At 40.5% G+C, this 19,225-nt stretch overlaps 1 protein-coding gene across 4 annotated transcripts in view; it reads right to left on the reverse strand.

Annotated features, from left to right (window-relative positions):
* The window catches only part of ZNF169 (zinc finger protein 169), a 79,472-nt gene that overhangs the window by 32,535 nt on the left and 27,712 nt on the right, over window positions 1-19,225 (reverse strand). For all 4 annotated transcript variants that reach the window (XM_080820326.1, XM_080820324.1, XM_080820327.1 and 1 more), the window contains one exon: window positions 1,831-1,917. In XM_080820326.1, the coding sequence (XP_080676452.1) occupies window positions 1,831-1,863 (33 nt within the window). In that variant the 5' untranslated portion in view covers window positions 1,864-1,917. The remainder of the gene's footprint in view (window positions 1-1,830; window positions 1,918-19,225) is intronic.

Raw genomic sequence — 19,225 nt, forward strand, 5'->3', positions numbered from 1 at the left:
ACAGAAGTTTTCTCTCTTACCTTAAGTAACATTCTGAATTGCACGTGCTACATAAACATTTTCCCTCAAAGGTATAAAATATTTGACAACTGAGGGGCAAGCAGCTCTCAATGGTTCTTGATAACCAATCATTTATTTTTAACTTGTACAGTAACAGGCAACTATTCACTGTATGAGCCAAGTATTTAAGATTAAGTTCAGATCTTTTGCAAAAAATTCTACACCTGATACGATAGGCAATGAAAAACTGAATACAACTGACATTATTTTGTGTAATTGATATAACCAAGACAAAAGAATCTCATCTGGTATCTATTTAGGTGGTTACTAAATGTTAATTTTATCCAATTATGCCAATTTCACATACTGCCTAATCTTAGAGAAAACCTTCAGGACAGAAAACCTTTAGGACATGTTGATCTTTGATCAACATGGGGTGAGGGGTGCCACCCCACCATACATTCAAAAATCTGTGTATAACTTCTGACTCCCCCCAAAACTGAACTAATAGACTACAATTAACTGAAAGCCTCACTAATAACATAAATAGTGAACATACATTTTGTGTTATGTGTATTATATACTATATTCATAAAATAAAGCTAGAGAAAAAAGTTACTAAAAAACTTATGAAAAAGAAAAAAATACATTTATAATACTGCACTCTATTTACTGAAAAAAAATCCACATATAAATGAACCTACACAGTTCAAATCCATGTTGTTCTAGGATCAACTATACTATTTATTTCCCAATCCTTGATTTCAACATGGCGAAATCCATCTCAAAATCCTTCAAAATCCAGCTTACTCTAAGTTCAAGCCCACAACCCTCAGCCTAGCTTTCCAGATTCTGGCTGAACTGTCCATCCAGGCTCAGAGCAGGTGAAGGCAAAGAATTCAGGTTCCAGAACAGTAATGACAGAGTGAATCAGACTCCTCGGCCTTGGGGTCGGGGGTGGAAGGGAGTATGACTACGCTGTAGTGACACTGTTTGGGTTCAACTACTTGTCATTTGCCAAGAGTGTGGATTCTGGAGAGTGATGAATGACCTATTCTCAGGGAAGCTGGCAATCCAGACCTTCAGATACAATCTTCCAATTTTTAAGTGTGGAAAACTCATTTAAATATAAAGTACAGGGTCTCCTGGGTGGCTCATTTGGTTAAACATCTGCCTGCAAGCCCCATGTTGGGCTCTCTGCTCAGCAGGGAGTCTGCTTCTCCCTTTCTTCTGTGCTTTCTCCTGCTCACATTCTCTCAAGTAAAATAAACAAAATCTTTAAAAAAAGAAAATTAGTATGTATCAGTCAATCACAGGACTAGCCAAACTAAATGTATCCCCGAGTAACAAGCAGACACCCTCACCACTACACAGAGAAAACTTATGTGACCAAAGGCCACTGGCTGCTCCAGCTTTCCAAATGGTCAGGGACGGCCCCCAGTCACCTGGTTTCTGAGATGCACTCGACTTCCTGTCACACTCCCACTGGAGGTTCTTCAATTTGCCAAGTCCATCAGGGGCAGCTCAGGCAGCTCTGCAAAGAGCTTTGTCCTGAACGCCTTCCTTCACTTTTTTAGGCCTTGGGAAGCACTGGGCACATAAGCATGAATATCCTGTATTTGTATTTTAACTGTGTTGATTACAGTTCACTACTTGGTGAATGCCTAAGTCGTGACTGGAACAGAGGAGTCTGAGAAAAGGCTCTGGGTAAGACGGGCCACACCTCCAAAATCAGGGCTCGATATGACCTACCGCCACCAGGGCAGCTCCAGAACAAGCAAAGACAATGAGTCCATCCTGCAAGAGCTAGGAAAAAATTTCCGGACTCACCTCATCCCTGGTTGTCAGAAGCCCTGGGGCCATATTCCTGGTCAGCTTAGTCCTCTTCCTAGAGAAGAGTCAAGTTCCAGGGCAGAGCTGAGGAAAGAGAACAGAGGTGAAGTGGGCGCTTGGGAGAAGTACCCTTCCATTAGCCTCCCACTTCAGCAGGGGTGAGTAGAGATAAGGGGGGGCAGGTTGCAGGGGTCATCAGAGCTGCTCATTCTTAACCAGTGTCCAAAAAAGGGGGGGGGGAAGGCCCTAGAGCCAGATCAGCAACAGGCTGTCCCAATCCCCAGTTGAGAATTGAAGCCTTCAGCCCCCTGCAGGTAGATAAGACTTTTCTCACTGTGGGGATTCTATTAAGAAGGAAAGGGCCTCAGAGTACCCATAGGAGAGCACTCACACTGAGAGCCAAAATCACCTATCATAGGGAAAAAGAAACTCACCATCCACATCTGCCCTGAAGCCAAAGGACAAGTCCCAGGAAATCCAAACAGAAAGAATGCTACAGGTCTCCAGAGAATGTAGACCGGGGCGGGGGGGTAAGTTAGGCGGGGTGGGTACCATCATTCTGGCTGCCCCCGCCCATTTATATGTCCAAGATTGAGTTCCCAAGATTTTAAATGCAACTTGAGATTTAAGAAGGGGCAGTCAGCAAATGAACCAGGACTTCAACAAGCCCATGTCATGAAGAAATTATTAAGAGGGGAGACTTTCCTTAATGCAGAGACTAGATAACTATTCTTCAGATGTGATTATACGCTTCACACAAATGAACCAGAAAGCATTTTGGGGATTACAAAGGACAATTTAAAATGAACTGGGCATCAGAGAAGTATTGTGAACACTGTTAGCTGTGAGCATGATATTCAGCACATGGGGAAAACGAGTCATTATTAAGAAATGGGGAAGTGGGCACCTGGGTGGCTCAGTTCGTTAAGCGACTGCCTTTGGCTCAGGTCATGATCCTGGAGTCCTGGGGTTGAGTCCCGCATTGGGCTCCCTGCTCAGTAGAGAGTCTGCTTCTCCCTCTGTCTTCCCCCTTCTCGTGCTTTCTCTCTCTCTCAAATAAATAAATAAAATCTTTAAAAAAAAAATGGTGAAGTACTGAGGGGTGAATTGACATGTGTGTAATCTTTGCAAAATGTGAAGCTTTCAACAAGTTAACAGCATAAAAAGAGAGAGAGCTCTTACAGAAGGGACTTTCGAGACCCAGCAACCAAAGGCAATGTGTTTCAGCAGTTTTGAGCAATCCAGGAAATATGAACACTGGATGGATGTTAGGAACCAGTAAAGAAGTGACATTAATTTTTTCAGGCTCAACTGCTGATGGCCTCAGCAGGTAACTGAGGCTGGGCTTAAAAAAAGAGTGGAAAAGCCACCACTCATATACACTGCTTAGTGCTGAGAAAGCAGATGCTGTCCCTGAAGAACAGGAACAAAGCAAGGATGTCCCCCTCTCACCTCTCCTATGAATTTCACACTGCAAGTACTAGATAATATAAGAAGACAAAAGAAGAAATAAAAGGTACACACATTGGGTAGGAAGAAGCAATAATAACTTTGCAAATGACCTAATTATTTAGAAAATACCAAAGAATCAATAAATTTCTGGCACTAACAAGTGAGTAAATCAAGGCTGCAGGATACAAGATTAATACAAAAATCAATTGCTGGTGCACCTCAGTGGCTCAGTCAGTTAAGTGTCTGACTTCAGCTCAGGTCATGATCCCAGTGTCCTGGGATCGAGCCCTGCATTAAGCCCCCTGCTCAGTGGACAGCTTGCTTCTTCCTCTCCCTCTGTTGCTCCCCCTGCTTGTGTGTGCTCTCTCTCCCTCTCTCTCTCTGTGTCAAATAAGTAAAATCTTAAAAAAAGAGATAAGGGGGCGCCTGGGTGGCTCAGTGGGTTAAAGCCTCTGCCTTTGGCTCAGGTCATGACCCCAGGGTCCTGGGATCGAGCCCCGCATCGGGCTCTCTGCTCAGCAGGAAGCCTGCTTCCCCCTCTCTCTCTGCCTGCCTCTCTGCCTACTTGTGATTTCTCTCTGTCAAATAAATAAATTAAATAAATTAAATAAATAAACAAATAATAAAATAAAATAAATAAAATATTTAAAAAAAGAAAAAAAAAAGAAATAAGGCCATGACTTTCAAGAGCAGAAAACATAGCTGACTTTCCCAACACACAGAAACAGACACAGAATTAGACAAGATGAAGAATCAGAGGACTATATCCCACATGAAAGAACAGAACAAAATCACAGCAAAAGAGCTAACAAAGCAGTGATAATACGCCCCAGAAAAAATTTAAAGTAATGGTCATAAAGATACTCACTGAACTTGAGAAAGAGTGGAGGACTTCAGTGAGACCCTTGACAAAGAGATAGAAAACAAAGAACTAATTAGAGACGAAGAACTTAATAACTGAAATTAGAAGTACACCAGAGAGAATAAATAGTAGACTAGAACAAGCAGAAGAATAAATCAATGACCTGGAGGACAGGAGTGGAAAGCAAGCGCAATAGGAAGGAGAAAAAATGGTAGTGAAAAGTGAAAACAGACTTAGAAAACTCAGGAACACCATCAAGAGTAGTAACATTTGCATTATAGGGATCCCAGAAGAAAAGAGAGAAAAGGGAGCATAAAATTTATTTGAAGAAACAATGGCTGAGAACTTCCTGAATCCGAGGGACGAAAGATAAATCCAGACCCAGGAGGTACAGAGAGTCTCCCACAAAATAAACCCAAGGAGATCCACACTAAAACACATAGTAACTAAAATAGCAAAAAGAAGTGAATAAGAGAGAATTTTAAAAGCATCAAGAGAAAAGAAAACAGTTACACATAAGGAAACCCCATAGGGCTATCAGCTGATTTTTTCAGCAGAAACTGCAGGCCGGAGAGAGTGGCATGATATGTTCAAAGTGCTAAAAGGAAAAAATGTGCAACTAAGAATACTTTATCTGGCAAGACTATCATTCAGAATAAAAGGAGCAATAAAGAGTTTACCAGACAAACAACAGTTAAAGAAATTCATGACCACTAAACCAGCCCCACAAGAAACATTAAAGGGGACTTTATGAGTGGAAACAAAAGACCATAAGCATGAGTGAGAAAAGTAGGAAGCATAAAGGCAGTAAAATTAGGTATATTTATAAATATCAGTCAAGGGAGGGGGGCCTGCGTGACTCAGTTGAGTGTCCAACTCTTGATTTGGACTAAGCTCATAATCTCAGGGTCATGAGATTATGACTTGATTATGAGATTATGATTATGCACTCAATGCAGAATCTGCCTGTTCCTCTCCCTCTGTTCCTCCCCACACTGGTACACTCTCTCTCAGATAAATAAAAATAAATTCTTAAAAAACATTAGTCAAGGAATTCACAAAATAAAAGGATGTGAAGTATGTCACCATATATCTAAAACATGGCAGGGAGAGGAAAAAAGAATCGGTTCAAACTTAAGTGACCATCAACATAATAAAACTGCTATATACATAAGATATTATATATAAACCTAATGGTAATCACAAATGAAGAGCCAATAACAGATAAGCAAAAAAACAAAGAGAGTAATCCAAGTTTATCACTAAAGAAACCCAGCAAACTAAGAGACAAAAAGAAAAAAGGAACAGACAAAAACTACAAAAACAACTGTAAAAGAAGTAACAAAACAGTAATAAACACATACCTAGTACTAAACACCTTGAATGTAAATGGACCAAATATAACAATCAGAAGACACATGGTAGCATTATGGATAAAAAAGCAAAACCCATCTGTATGTTGTCCACAAGAGCCTCATTTCAGACCCAAAGACACATGCAGAGTGAAAGTTAAGGGATGGAAAGGCACTTATCATGCAAATGGAAGTGATAAGAGAACCAGAGTAGCAATATATAAATTGGACAAAATAGACTGTAAAACAGACTATATATCAAGACACAAAAAAGGACACTATATAATCATAAAGTGAACAATCCAACAAAAAGATATAACAATTGTAAATATTTGTGACCCAACACGGGAGCACCCAAATACATAAAACACCTAATGATAAACATAAAGGAAATAATAGTAATAATAGCACAGGACCTTAACGGCCCACCTACATCAATAGATAGATCAACCAAACAGAAATCAACAAGTAATCAGTGGCTTTGAATGATACATTTGGCCAGATCTAACAGATATATTCAGCCCATTTCATCCTAAAACAATACAAATTCTTTTCAAGTGCACATAGAACAGTCTCTAAAAGAGATCACATGTTAGGCCACAAAACAACTCGCAACAAATTCAAGAAGATCAAAATCATACCATGCATCTTTTAGGACCACAATGCTATGAAACTAGAAATCAGCCACAAGAAGAAAATCTGGAAAGAGTACAAATATATGTTAGTTAAATTACATGCTGCTAAATAATGAATGGGTCCACCAGGAAATCAAAGAGGAAGTAAAAAAACAAATGGGAAAAACACAATGGTCCAAAACTTTGGGATACAGCAAAGGTGGTTCTGAGAGGGAATTATATAGCAATATAGGCCAACCCCAAGAAACAAGAAAAATCTCAAATGAACAACCTAACTTTACACCTAAAGGAGATAGAAAAAGAACAAACAAAACCCAAAGCCAGTAGAAGGAAAGAAATAATAAATATTACAGCAGAAATAAATAAAACAGAAGCTACAAAACCAAGCCAAATAAAAACTCAGTACGACAGATCAATGAAACCGGCATCTGGTTCCTTTGGGGAGAAAAAAATAAAATTGATAAAGTAGGCTGGTCAAAAAAAAAAAAAAAAAAAGAGCAGACTCAAAATCAGAAATGAGAGGAGAGAAAGCACAACTGACAATACAGAAATACAAAGGATTAAAAGAGAATATTATGAAAAATCATTTGCCAACAAATTGGACAACCCAGAAAAAGTGGACAAATTCCTAGAAACATATAGCTTACCGAAACTGAAGCACGAAGAAACAGAAAATTTGAACAGACTGATTACCAGCAGTGAAATTTAATCACTAATAAAAGCCTCCCAATCAACAAAAGTCCAGGACCAGACAGCTTCACAGGTGAATTCTACCAAACATTTAAAGGAGAGTATGATTTTCAGAAAACAACAACAACAACATGGTGGATGAGTAGGCGGCCCTATTTCAACCAAGCGGCCTGGATATCTGCCAGACAACTCTGAACACCCATGAAATCAGCCGGAGATGTAAGAAGACATATCAGGATCTCTACCAACGGAGTATCTCTGGCAGCCGGTTCTGAGGTATGAAACGGGGAGCCACGATTCTGCAGACAGATCTGGGAAGATAAACAGACGGGGGAGGGAGCTGCCATAAGCGCCGGCACTGGGAAGCCGAAGTAACACAGGAGCTTAAAAGCTCCTGCACTGGGGCCTGGGCACAGACTCAGACCGGTAGCCACTGGGAAAGGACTTTAGGGCAGCGCCCCCCAGGCTGAAACCTGGAGCTGCCAGGGCGTGCATATGACCTGGGAGTGGCTGGTGGTTTTAGAAGCACAAAGGGCAGAGACATGCCTGGACCTAGAAGCAGGGACGGGAGTGCTGCTGTGGGGCACACAACCCAGGCTGCTGCTGTTTTTAGCAGCACAGACAAAAACGGAGTCAGTGTGACATGGAGGGCTTTCTGGAGAACAGTCTGTGATCTCTCTGTCTGAGACAGAAGTTTGGACACAGTCACTTCTGCTCTGACTCTTGGAAGGGACACAGAAACCCACCAGGGAAAGCCGCCAGAGAACAAAAGCCACCCCCCCACAGCCTCACAGCCCCCCATCCCCCCGCAAACTGGTTTTCACTGAGCCCACTCCCCACCACAGAGGGCAAGGCAATTCTGCCCAAACAGCGTTGCCTAACAGCATGGCAGGCCCCTCCCTCCAGAAGACAGGCTGAAAGAACAAGAGGCCAGAAACCCTAAAGTCCCTATAAAACAGGTACATTTTGCTTGGACTGTGGTCAATACTTTGGACTCTGTATATTCCCTCAACCATCCCTCAACAGAATGACTAAGAGGAGGACCCCAACATAGGAAAAACTCAGAGACTGTGACCTCTGCCACAGGGCTATTGGATACGGACATAAGCGAGATGTCCGAAATAGAATTCAGGGTAATAATTATCCAGACAACGGCTAGGTTGGAGAAAACCACTAGTGGCAACAGTGAGAGCTGATCTGGCAGAACTTAAAAATGTTATCAATAGATCCAATCTAATTAAATACTCTAACAGCTAGGGTAAATGAGGCAGAAGATCAAATTAATGATCTAGAAGACAAACTGATAGAAAAGAAGGATCAGGAGGAGGCCTGGAACAAACAGTTTAGAAGCCACGAGAACAGAATTAGAGAAATGATGCCATGAAACATTCCAATGTCAGAATTATTGGGATCCCTGAAGGCGTGAAGAGAGACAGAATTAGAAGATATAGTTGAGCAAATCCTAGATGGGAATTTCTCTAATCTGGGGAATGGAACAAGTGTTCATTTCCCAGAGTCAGAGAGGACACCCCCAAGATCAACAAGGGTACAAAGACCTCCAGACATGTGATTGTGAAATTCACGAATTGTAAATTCAGAGAAAATGTCTTAAGGGCAGCTAGGGGGAAGAGATTTCTTACGGACAGTGGGAGGAACATCAGAATAATGTCAGACCTGTCCACAGAAACCTGGCAAGCCAGAAAGGGCCGGCAAGGCACAGGGGACTAAATGAGAAGAACACGCAGCCAAGAATACTTTATCTGGCAAGGTTGACATTCAGAATACATTATCTGGCAAGGAGAGATATAGAGCTTTCAAGACCAGCAAAGACTAAAAGATCATGAGACCACCAAGCCAACACTACAAGAAATATTAAGGGGGGTTCTATAAAAGAAGAAAAACCCCAAGAGTGATATAGAACAGAAATTTACAGACAATCTATAGAAAAAAGGACTTCACAATCAACATGATGACAATAAAAACATATCTTTCAATAATCACTCTCAACATGAACTGCCTAAATGCTCCCATAAACCAGCACAAGACTGGAGACTGGATTAAAAAACAGGACCAATCCATATACTATCTACAAGAGATGCATTTTGAACCTAAAGATACATCCAGACTGAAAGTGAAGGAATGGAGAACCATTTTTCATGCCAATGGGCCTCAAAAGAAAGCTGGGGTAGCAATTCTCATATCAGACAAATTAGATTTTAAGCTAAAGACTGTAGTCTGAGATACAGAAAGACACTACATAATTCTTAAAGGGTCTATCCACCAAGAAGATCTAACAGTTGTAAATATTTATGCCCCAAACATGGAAGCAGCCAACTACATAAGCCAACTGTTAATCAAAATAAAGAAACATATTGATAAGAATACGTTAATTGTAGGAGATCTTAACACACCACTCTCAGCAACAGACAGATCATCTAAGCAGAAAATCAACAAAAAAACCCAAGAGCTTTGAATGACAGACACATTGGACCAGATGGACCTCATAAATATATACAGAACATTCCACCCTAAAACAATAGAATAGTCATTCGTCTCAAGCGCACATGGAACTTTCTCCAGAATAGACCACATACGGGGTCACAAATCAGGTCTCAACCAACACCAAAAGATTCAGATTATTCCCTGAATATTCTCAGACCACAATGCTTTGAAACTGAAACTCAATCGCAAGAAAAAGTTTGGAAGAAATTCAAACACTTGGAAGCTAAAGACCATCCTGCTCAAGAATGTTTGGGTCAGCCAGGAAATCAAAGAACTTGAACAATTCATGGAAACCAATGAGATGAAGACACATCGGTCCAAAACCTATGGAATATGGCAAAGGTGGTCCTATGGGGGAAATACATAGCCATCCAAGCCTCACTCAAAAAAAAAAAAAAAAAAAAAAAATTCCTGAATACACAAACTCCCTTTACACCTTAAAGAACTGGAGAATCAACAACAAATTAAGTCAACCCCATGCACGAGAAGGGAAATAAGAGTAGAGGAGAGATCAGTGAGTTAGAAACCAGATATAGGAGAATGCATCAACAAAACTAGAAGCTAATTCTTTGAAAGAATTAATAAGATCGATAAACCACTGGCCAGACTAATCCAAAAGAAAAGAGAAAGGACCCAAATTAATGAAATTATGAACGAAAGGGGAGAGATCATGACTAACCCCAAGGGAATAGAAACAATAATTAGAAATTATTATCAACAACTGTATGCCAATAAGTTAAGCAAACTGGAAGAAATGGATGCATTCCTGGAAACCTATAAACTTCCAAGACTGAAACAGGAAGAAACTGGCAACCGGAACAGACCATTAACCAGTAATGAGATTGAAGCAGTGATTTAAAAACAAAAACAAAAACACCTCCCAAAAAACAAGAGTCCAAGACCTGATGGATTCCCTAGGGGAATTCTATCAAACATTCAAAGAAGAATTAATACCTCTTCTCCTGAAGCTGTTTCAAAAAATTAAACAGAAGGAAAACTTCCAGACTCTTTCTATGAAGCCAGCATTACCTTGATCCCCAAACCAGGCAAACACCCCATCAAAAAGGATAATTTCAGACCAATATCCCTTATGAATATGGATGCCAAGATTCTCAACAAGATCCTAGCTAATAGGATCCAACAGTACATTAAAATGATTATCTATCATGACCAGATGGGATTTATCCCTGGGATGCAAGTGTGGTTCAACTTTCACAAATAAATGTGATAGAACAAATCAATAAGAGAACAGAGAAGAATCATATGGTCCTCTCAATTGATGCAGAAAAAGCGTTTGACAAAATACAGCATGTTTTTCTGATTAAACTCTTCAGAGTATAGGGATAGAGGGAACATTCCTTAACTTCATAAAATCCATCTATGAAAAACCCACAGCAAATATCATTCTCAGTGGGGAAGGCTCTCAGCCTTCTCCCATTGAGATCAAGAACACGACAAGGATGCCCACTCTCGCGACTATTGTTCAACATAGCACTGGAAGTCATACAACAGCAATCAGACAACAAAAAGAAATAAAAGGTATTCAGATTGACAAAGAAGAAGTCAAACTCTTTCTCTTCACAGATGACATGATACATTATGTGGAAAACCCCGAAGACTCCACCCCCAAATTACTAGAACTTATACAGCAATTCGGTAATGTGGCAGGATACAAAAACAATGCACAGAAATCAGTTGCTTCCTTATACATTAACAATGAAACTGTAGAAAGGGAAATCAGAGAATTGATTTCACTTAACAATAGCACCAAAAACCATGATACCTTGGAATAAACCTAACCAAAGAGATAAAGGATCTATACTCGAGGAACTACAGAACACTCATGAAAAAAATTGAAGACGACACATAAAGATGGAAAAGCATTCCATGCTCATGGATTGGAAGAATAAACATTGATAAAATGTCTATGCTGCCCAGTGCAATCTATACTTTCAATGCCATCCTGATCAAAATTCCACCAGCATTTTTCAAAGTGCTGGAACAAACAATCCTAACGTGTATGGAACCAGAAAAGACCCTCAATAGCCAAGGAAATGTTGAAAAAGAAAAACAAAACAAAACTAGGGGCATCGCCTGATTTCCAGCTATATTACAAAGCTGTGATCACCAAGACAGGATGGTACTGGCACAAAAACAGACACACAGACCAACGGAACAGAGTAGAGAGCCCAGATATGGACCCTCAATTCTAAGGTCAAATAATCTTCGATAAGGCAAGAGAAAGTATCCAGTGTAAAAAAGACAGTCTCTTCAATAAACGGTACTGGGAAAATTGGACAGCTATGTATAGAAAAATGAAACTCAACCATTCTTTTACACCACACACAAAGATAAACTCTAAATGGATGAAAGACCTCATGAGACAGGAATCCATCAAAATCCTAGAGAATAGGCAGTAACCTCTTTGACATCAGCCACAGCAACTTCTTTCAAGATGCATCTCCTAAGACAAGGGAAACAAAAGCAAAAATGAACTATTGGGACTTCATCAAGATTAAAAGCTTTTGCACAGCAAAGGAAACAGTCAACAAAACAAAGAGGCAACCCACGGAATGGGAGAAGATATTCGCAAATGGCACTACAAAGGGCTGATATCCAAGATCTATAAAGAACTTCTCGAACTCAACACCCCCAAAACAGATAATCAAGTCAAAAAATGAGAAGACGTGAACCGACACTTCTCCAATGAAGACATACAAATGGCTAACAGACACATGAAAAAATGTTCATCATCATTAGCCATCAGGGAAATTCAAATCAAAACCACATTGAGGGGGCACCTGGGTGGCTCAGTGGGTTAAGCCTCTGGTGCAGCCACTTTGGAAAACAGTGTGGAGATTCCTCAAAAGGTTAAAACTAGAGCTACCCTATGACCCAGCAATTGCCCTGGGTATTTACCCCAAAGACACAGATGCAGTGAAAAGAAGGGCCATCTGTACCCCAATGTTCATAGCGGCAATGTCCACAATAGCCAAACTGTGGAAAGAGCCGAGGATGCCCTTCAACAGACAAATGGATAAAGATGATGTGCTCCATATACACAATGGAATATTACTCAGCCATCAGAAAGGATGACTACCCAGCTTCTTCATCAACATGGACTAAACTGAAGGAGATTATGCTGAGTGAAGTCAGTCAAGCAGAGACAGTCAATCATCATATGGTTTCACTTACTTGTGGAACATAAGGAATAACATGGAGGACATTAGGAGTAGGAAAGGAAAAGTGAAGGGGGGAAGTCAGAGGGGGAGACAAACCATAAGAGACTATAGACTCCAAGAAACAAACTGAGAGTTTTAGAGAGGAGGGAGTGGGGAAATGGGTGAACCTGGTGGTGGGTATTAAGGAGGGCACGTATTGCATGGAGTACTGGGTGCTGTATGTAAACAATGAATCATGGAACATTACATCAAAAACTAATGATGTATTTTATGGTGATTAACATATCATAATAAAAAATTTTTTAAAAATCCTCACCAAAAAAAAAAAAAAAGAAAGAAAGAAAAAGAAAATACAGTATTTGCTTCATTGTGTTATCTTTGTTTCTTTGACAAAAATCAGTTAACTATATTTATATGGGTCTTTTTCTGGGCTCTTAGACAGCATCTACTGTCACACCAGATCATCAGTCATGACTTCTGCAGCTTTGTAAAAAATCTTGAACTTGGAGATCATCCATTTTTCAGCTTTCTTCCTTTTCAATATAGTGTTGGCTATCTAGGTCTTTTTTCTCCCACAGAAGTTTTATAATCACTTTTCTGGCATCCGCAAAATAACCTGGTGGCATTTTGATTGGCATTTCATTATATCTTTAAGTTGAAATAAGTAGAACCAACATCTTCACAACATTAAGTTTTTCTATCCACGAATATGGAACATCTAATCATTTATTCGGTTATAACTGTATTCATTAGAATTTTTTAGCATTTTATGTAGAAGATCTGGTACATATCTTCTTACATTTGTACCTAACAATTTTCTCTTCCTTTTTCTTTTTTTTCCATTGGTGCTAATGTAAATGATATTGTGATTTCCATTTCATATTACACTGTTCATTGATGGCATAGGGCAGGGTTGCATTTTGTATATTAAAAAATTTTGTCTTGCAAATTTGCTAAATTATGATTTTCACAAGTGCTTTTGTCAACTCTTTGGGATTTCCTACCCAATAAATAGCTCACGTATGAAAAAAATAAAATAATAAAGGAGAGTAAATAACTATTCTTCTCAAACTATTCCAAAAAATAAAAGAGGAAGGAAGCTTCCAAATTCATTTATGAGCCCAAGATTACCCTGATACCAAAACCAGATAAAGACAACACAAAAAAAGGAGGGGGGGGACTACCAGTATTTCTAATGAACATAGATGCAAAAACCCTCAAAAAAATAAAGACAGTATTTGCTTCATTGTGTTGTCTTTGTTTCTTTGACAAAAATCAGTTAACTCTATTTATATAGGTCTTTTTCTGGGCTCTTAGATAGCATCTATTATCATACCAGACCATCAGTCATGATTTCTGCAGCTTTGTAAAAAATCTATTAGCAAACCAAATCCAACAATACATTACAAAAATCATTCACAACAATGAAGTGGGATTTATTCCTGGGCTGCAAAGATGGTTCAGTATTTGCAAATCACTCGACATAATATATCCCATCAATAAGAGAAAACAAAAAATAAAAACCATGTTCATTTCAATAGATGGAAGTAAAGCATTTAACAAAGAATGACATCCATTCATGATAAAAACCCTGATCAATGCAGGTTTAGAGGGAACATGCCTCAACATAATAAAGGCCATATATGAAAAACCCACAGCTAACATCATACTTAATGGTGAAAAACTGAAAGCTTTCCCCCTAAGATCAAAAATATGGATGATCATCCTCATCACTTTTATTCAACATGATACTGGAGGTCCTAGCCATCAGACAAGAAATAATAGGCATCCAAATTGGTAAGGAAGACGTAAAACTTGCACAACTTGCAGATGACATGAGACTATATAAAGAAAACCCTAAAGACTCCACCAAAACAACAAAAACAAAAAACTAATAGTACTGATAAATGAATGCAGTATGATTACAGGATATAAAATCAATATACAGAAGTCAGTTGCATTTCTACACGCTAATAACAAAGTAGCAGAAACAGAAATTAAGAAAACAATCCCACTTACAATTGCCTAAAAATTAATAAAACCAAGGAATGAACTAAGCCAAGGAGGTAAAACACCTGTTCTCCAAAAACCATAAAACGCTGATGAAAGAAACTGGAGATGATGCAAACAAATGGGAAGATAGTCCACACTCATTGTTCAGAAGAACATTTATTGTTAAAATGTCCATACTACCCAAAAGAATTTAGAGATTTAATGCAATCTCTACAAAAACACGAATAGCCTTTTTCATAGAACTAGAATAATCCTAAAATTTGTATGGAACTACACACCACACACACACACACACACAAACAAAAAACACCCAGAAATAGCCAAAGCAATCTTAAGAAAGAACAAAAATGGAAGTATCACAATCCCAGATTTCAAGATATACTACAAAGCTGTAGTAATCAAAACAGTACTGTAGGGGCGCCTGGGTGGCTCAGGTCATGATCCCAAGGTCCTGGGATTGAGCCCCACATCAGGCTCTCTGCTCAGTGGAGAGCCAGCTTCCTCCTCTCTCTCTGCCTGCCTCTCCACCTACTTGTGATCTCTCTCTCTCTCTCTGTGTCAAATAAATAAATAAAATATTAAAAACAACAACAACAGCAAAATACCACCTCACACCTGTCAGTATGGCTAACATAAAAAATATAGGAAACAAGTGTTGAGGAGGATGTGGAGAAAAAGGGAACCCTCTTGTACTGTTAGTGGGGATGCAAACTGGTGCAGCCACTGTGGAAAACAATATGGAGGTCCCTCAAAGAAATAAAGTGAAAATAGAACAGATGATGCAGTAATTTCACTATCGGGTATTTACCCAAAGAATATGAAAACACTAATTTGAACAGATATATGTACACCTATGTTTACTGCAGCATTACTTACAAAAGCAAAAATGTGGAAGCAACCTAATTATCCAATGACAGATGAATAAAGAAGATGTGATACACACACACGGAATTACTCAACCATAAAGAAGAATGAAATATTGTCATTTACAACATGAACGGATCTAAAGGGTATAATGCTAAGTGAAATAAGCCAGTCAGAAAATGACATATACCGTATGATTTCACTTGTATGTGGAATTTAAGAAACAAATGAACAAAGGAAAAAAGAGACCAAAAGGCAGACTCTGAACTATAGAGAACAAAGTGATGATTACCAGAGAAGCGGATAGGGAGATGGGTTAAACAGGTGAAGAGGATTAACAATACATTTATCCTGATGAGCACTGAGTAACAGTGAGAATTGCTGAATCACTATATGTACACCTGAAACTAATATAACACTGATGTTAATTGTATTGAAATTTAAAAAAGAGAAAGGCCCTCAGAATGGATTAGACACCTAAATGTGAAACTTGAAGCCATAAAATTCCTATGCTGTACATATGTTCATATTCTTTATGCTGTACTATACTGAAAACAGAGTCAGTAATTTCTTTTGACATCAGCTATCAGTATTTTCCTAAATATGCCTCCTCAGGGAGGCCTGGGTGGCTCAGTCGATTAAGCATCTGCCTTTGGCACAGGTCATGATCCCAGGATCCTGGGATCAAGTCCCACATTGGGCTCTTTGCTCAGCAGTGACCCTGCTTCTCCCTCTGCCTGCCACTCTCCCTGGTTGTGTGCACACGCACATGCTCTATCTCACTCTCTTTCTCTCTCTGACAAACAAAATCTTTAAAAAATAAATAAATAAATATGCCTCCTCAGGCAAGAAAAACAAAAGCCATAACAAACTATTTGGACCACATTAAAATAAAAAGCTTCTGCACAGTAAAGGAAACCATCAACAAAACAAAAAGACAACCTTTACTGAATAGGGAGAAGATATTTGCAAATGATATATCCAATAAGTGGTTAATATCCAAAATACATAAAGAACTTATACAACTCAACACCAAAAAACATTTAACTGGAAGAGGACCTGAACTGACATTATTCCAAAGAATATAGATGGCCAACAGACACATGAAAAGATGCTCAACATCACTCATCATCAGGGAAATGCATATTAAAACTACAGTGAAATATCACCTCACACCATTCAGAATGGCTAGTATTAAAAAAACAAGAGATAACAAGGGTTGTCAAGGATCTGATGAAAAATGAACCTTCACACACTGTTGGTGGGCATACAAGTAGATACACTGGTACAACCACTGTGTAAAACAGTATGGCGTTTTCTAGAAAACTTAAAAATAGACCTACCATGTGACCCAGTAACTTATTACTGGGTATTTACACAAAGAAGATGAAAACGCTAATTCAAAAAGATACATGCATCCCTATGTTTATTATAGCTTTATCTACAATAGCCAAGACATGGAAGTAACTTGAGTGTCCATCAATAGATGAATGGATGAAGAACAAACAAAACAAACGAACCAAAACACAAAAAACAGACTCATCAACAGAACAAAATGGTGGTTGTCAGAGGGGAGGTGGTGGGGATATGGGCAAAATAGAAAAAGGGGATTAAGAGGTACAAACTTCCAGTTATAAAATAAATAAGTCACAGAGCTGAAAAGTACAGCATAGGGAATAGTCAGTAGTACTGTAATAACATTGTATAATGACAGATGGTAACTAGGCTTATCATGGTGAGCATGAGTAACACATAGAGTTGTTGAGTGAATATGTTGTACACAAAGTAATATAACTATGTTAATTACACTTTAGTAAATTTTTATAAAATTCCTTATTCATAAGAGATGCATATTGAAGTATTCACAGTTAAAGTGGTATCTGGGATTTGCTGCAAAATACTTCATCAGAGAAAACCAAAAAGGAGGAGGAAGAGCAGAATGGTGACAGTTGCTGAAGCCAAGTGAGGGGTACAGAGATGCTCTTTCAATATTCTTGCTACATTTGGCTGTTTGTAAAATTTCCATAATACATTTTAAATTTAATAATTCCATCTCCCTTCACACCCCCCCAAAATAAGGAAAGTAGAAGAAACTTTAAAAGGCTGGGGATATGTGGACTGCAAACACGGGGTGGCCTGATTCCTGTTAATGTCCATAGGGGCTGAGAACCAGGATCAGAAGAAAATGAATGTTTTTTAATCAGACTTAGAGGTATGAGACAATCTTTAAAAATAGAGCACCTCTTTTTAGATGTTCATTAACTTTGAAAGTGAAGAACAGCTACCTCCAAGGTAAAAGTTATTTAATCCTCTACTGCACCATTTACCGTTCTACACAATGAAAATGCTCCCACCTAATGTGCAAGATGGCTGAGGAAATAAAAATATGGCCAATACAAGACTACTGTTCTCAAAACAGCATTTCTCCCCATCTCTGTTTTGCTAGCACTGCCAAGGCCCTGAGAATACAGCAGAGTGAATGTATGGAGATGTTGAAAAGCTCCTGAATGAAGGCAGAGACATGTGCCCCAGGAACGTGTCCTTTCACGAACAGGCCAGGCTTCTTGGGAATCCACCTGCAGCTCTGAGCCCCACGGGGAATGTTACACACACGGCAAAGGTGACACCACAAGAACACAAGGAAGTGGCACCCACCTGAGATGGGCTGCCTGGCCCTTAGGAATTCTCCCCTCCCTAACAGGCAATTAATTACCCCTGATGTGGTGGGGGAGGGCAGATTGCTCCAGGGCCCACCTGGGCACACCAGAAGCAGCTCCCACCTCAGGAGTCTCTCCCCGCCCAGAGAGCAGGCTAAACTGCCAAGCCCGCAGCTGGGTTCCACTTTCCAGAAGCCTCGGAAGCAGGCAGGGAAGGGATGGACAGGCTCGGGAACAGAGGGTGTGGGTCTTAGCGCAAACCTGCTCTGAATTCAGGCTGATCCCCAGTATATGAATCCTCTACATGCCCATGGGGCTCAGTAAAAACACACATGAACGTTAACAATCACTTAGCATGTGTCAGACACAAGTTTTAACTCTTTCCACAGTCACATCAGCTCCAGGAGGTTCAGTACTTGCTCAGGATGAGTCAGTGAAAAACGGGCAGACCTGGATTTGAACTCTCCCAACGGGACAGCTGGGGGGTTCTGGGCAGGATGAGCGTGGGGAGGGGGATGGGGAGTTTCCAATGGCAAGCCTGGCACGGGCCCCCTGGACAGGGGCACTGCCCAAAGAGACGTACACTCGGGGTTGCCGACTGAGGGAGAAAGGATAGGGTTCTCAACTCGCTAATCTGAGTGATGAACCCATGAACTTCACAGCCACTTCTGGGTATGCTCGGGTCTCATTTTCTTAAGGAAAGTTAAAAATAAGAACTTCAGTACGGAGGTCGGAACCTCCATTGCTTCCCCCACTTCCAGTAATCCAGGGGGTGAGCCCCGCCAGGCGCTGGAGGAAAGTGCCCCGGACGGCGGACCCCACTCCACTTGCGCCGCCCCAGCCTCCCGGATGGGCCAGACAACCGCAGGACGCAGCACGCAACCCGGGATCGGACCCCGCTGGACCCTTCCAGGGCCCTCAGGGGTCCACGGGCCCGAGGCCACTGACCCGAGTCTCTTGCCCCGGCTGCCCCCACCACCGAGGCAAAGCCGGGTGTTCGCCCCAGGCCGATCTTCCCCGCCAAGACCTGGGCGCATGGGGCCAAACGCCACGGGACCCACGCGCCCACCGCCCGCGTACCCCTCCGGGACGGGACGCTGGGACCCGAAGCCCGCGGACTGCGCGCGCCCGAGCTCCCGCCCACAGCCGCTCCCGGGTGGACCGCTCCGGCCCTGCCGGGAAA

The sequence above is a fragment of the Martes martes genome, assembly GCF_963455335.1.
Source record: "Martes martes genome assembly, chromosome: 12".
Lineage (NCBI taxonomy): Eukaryota > Metazoa > Chordata > Mammalia > Carnivora > Mustelidae > Martes > Martes martes.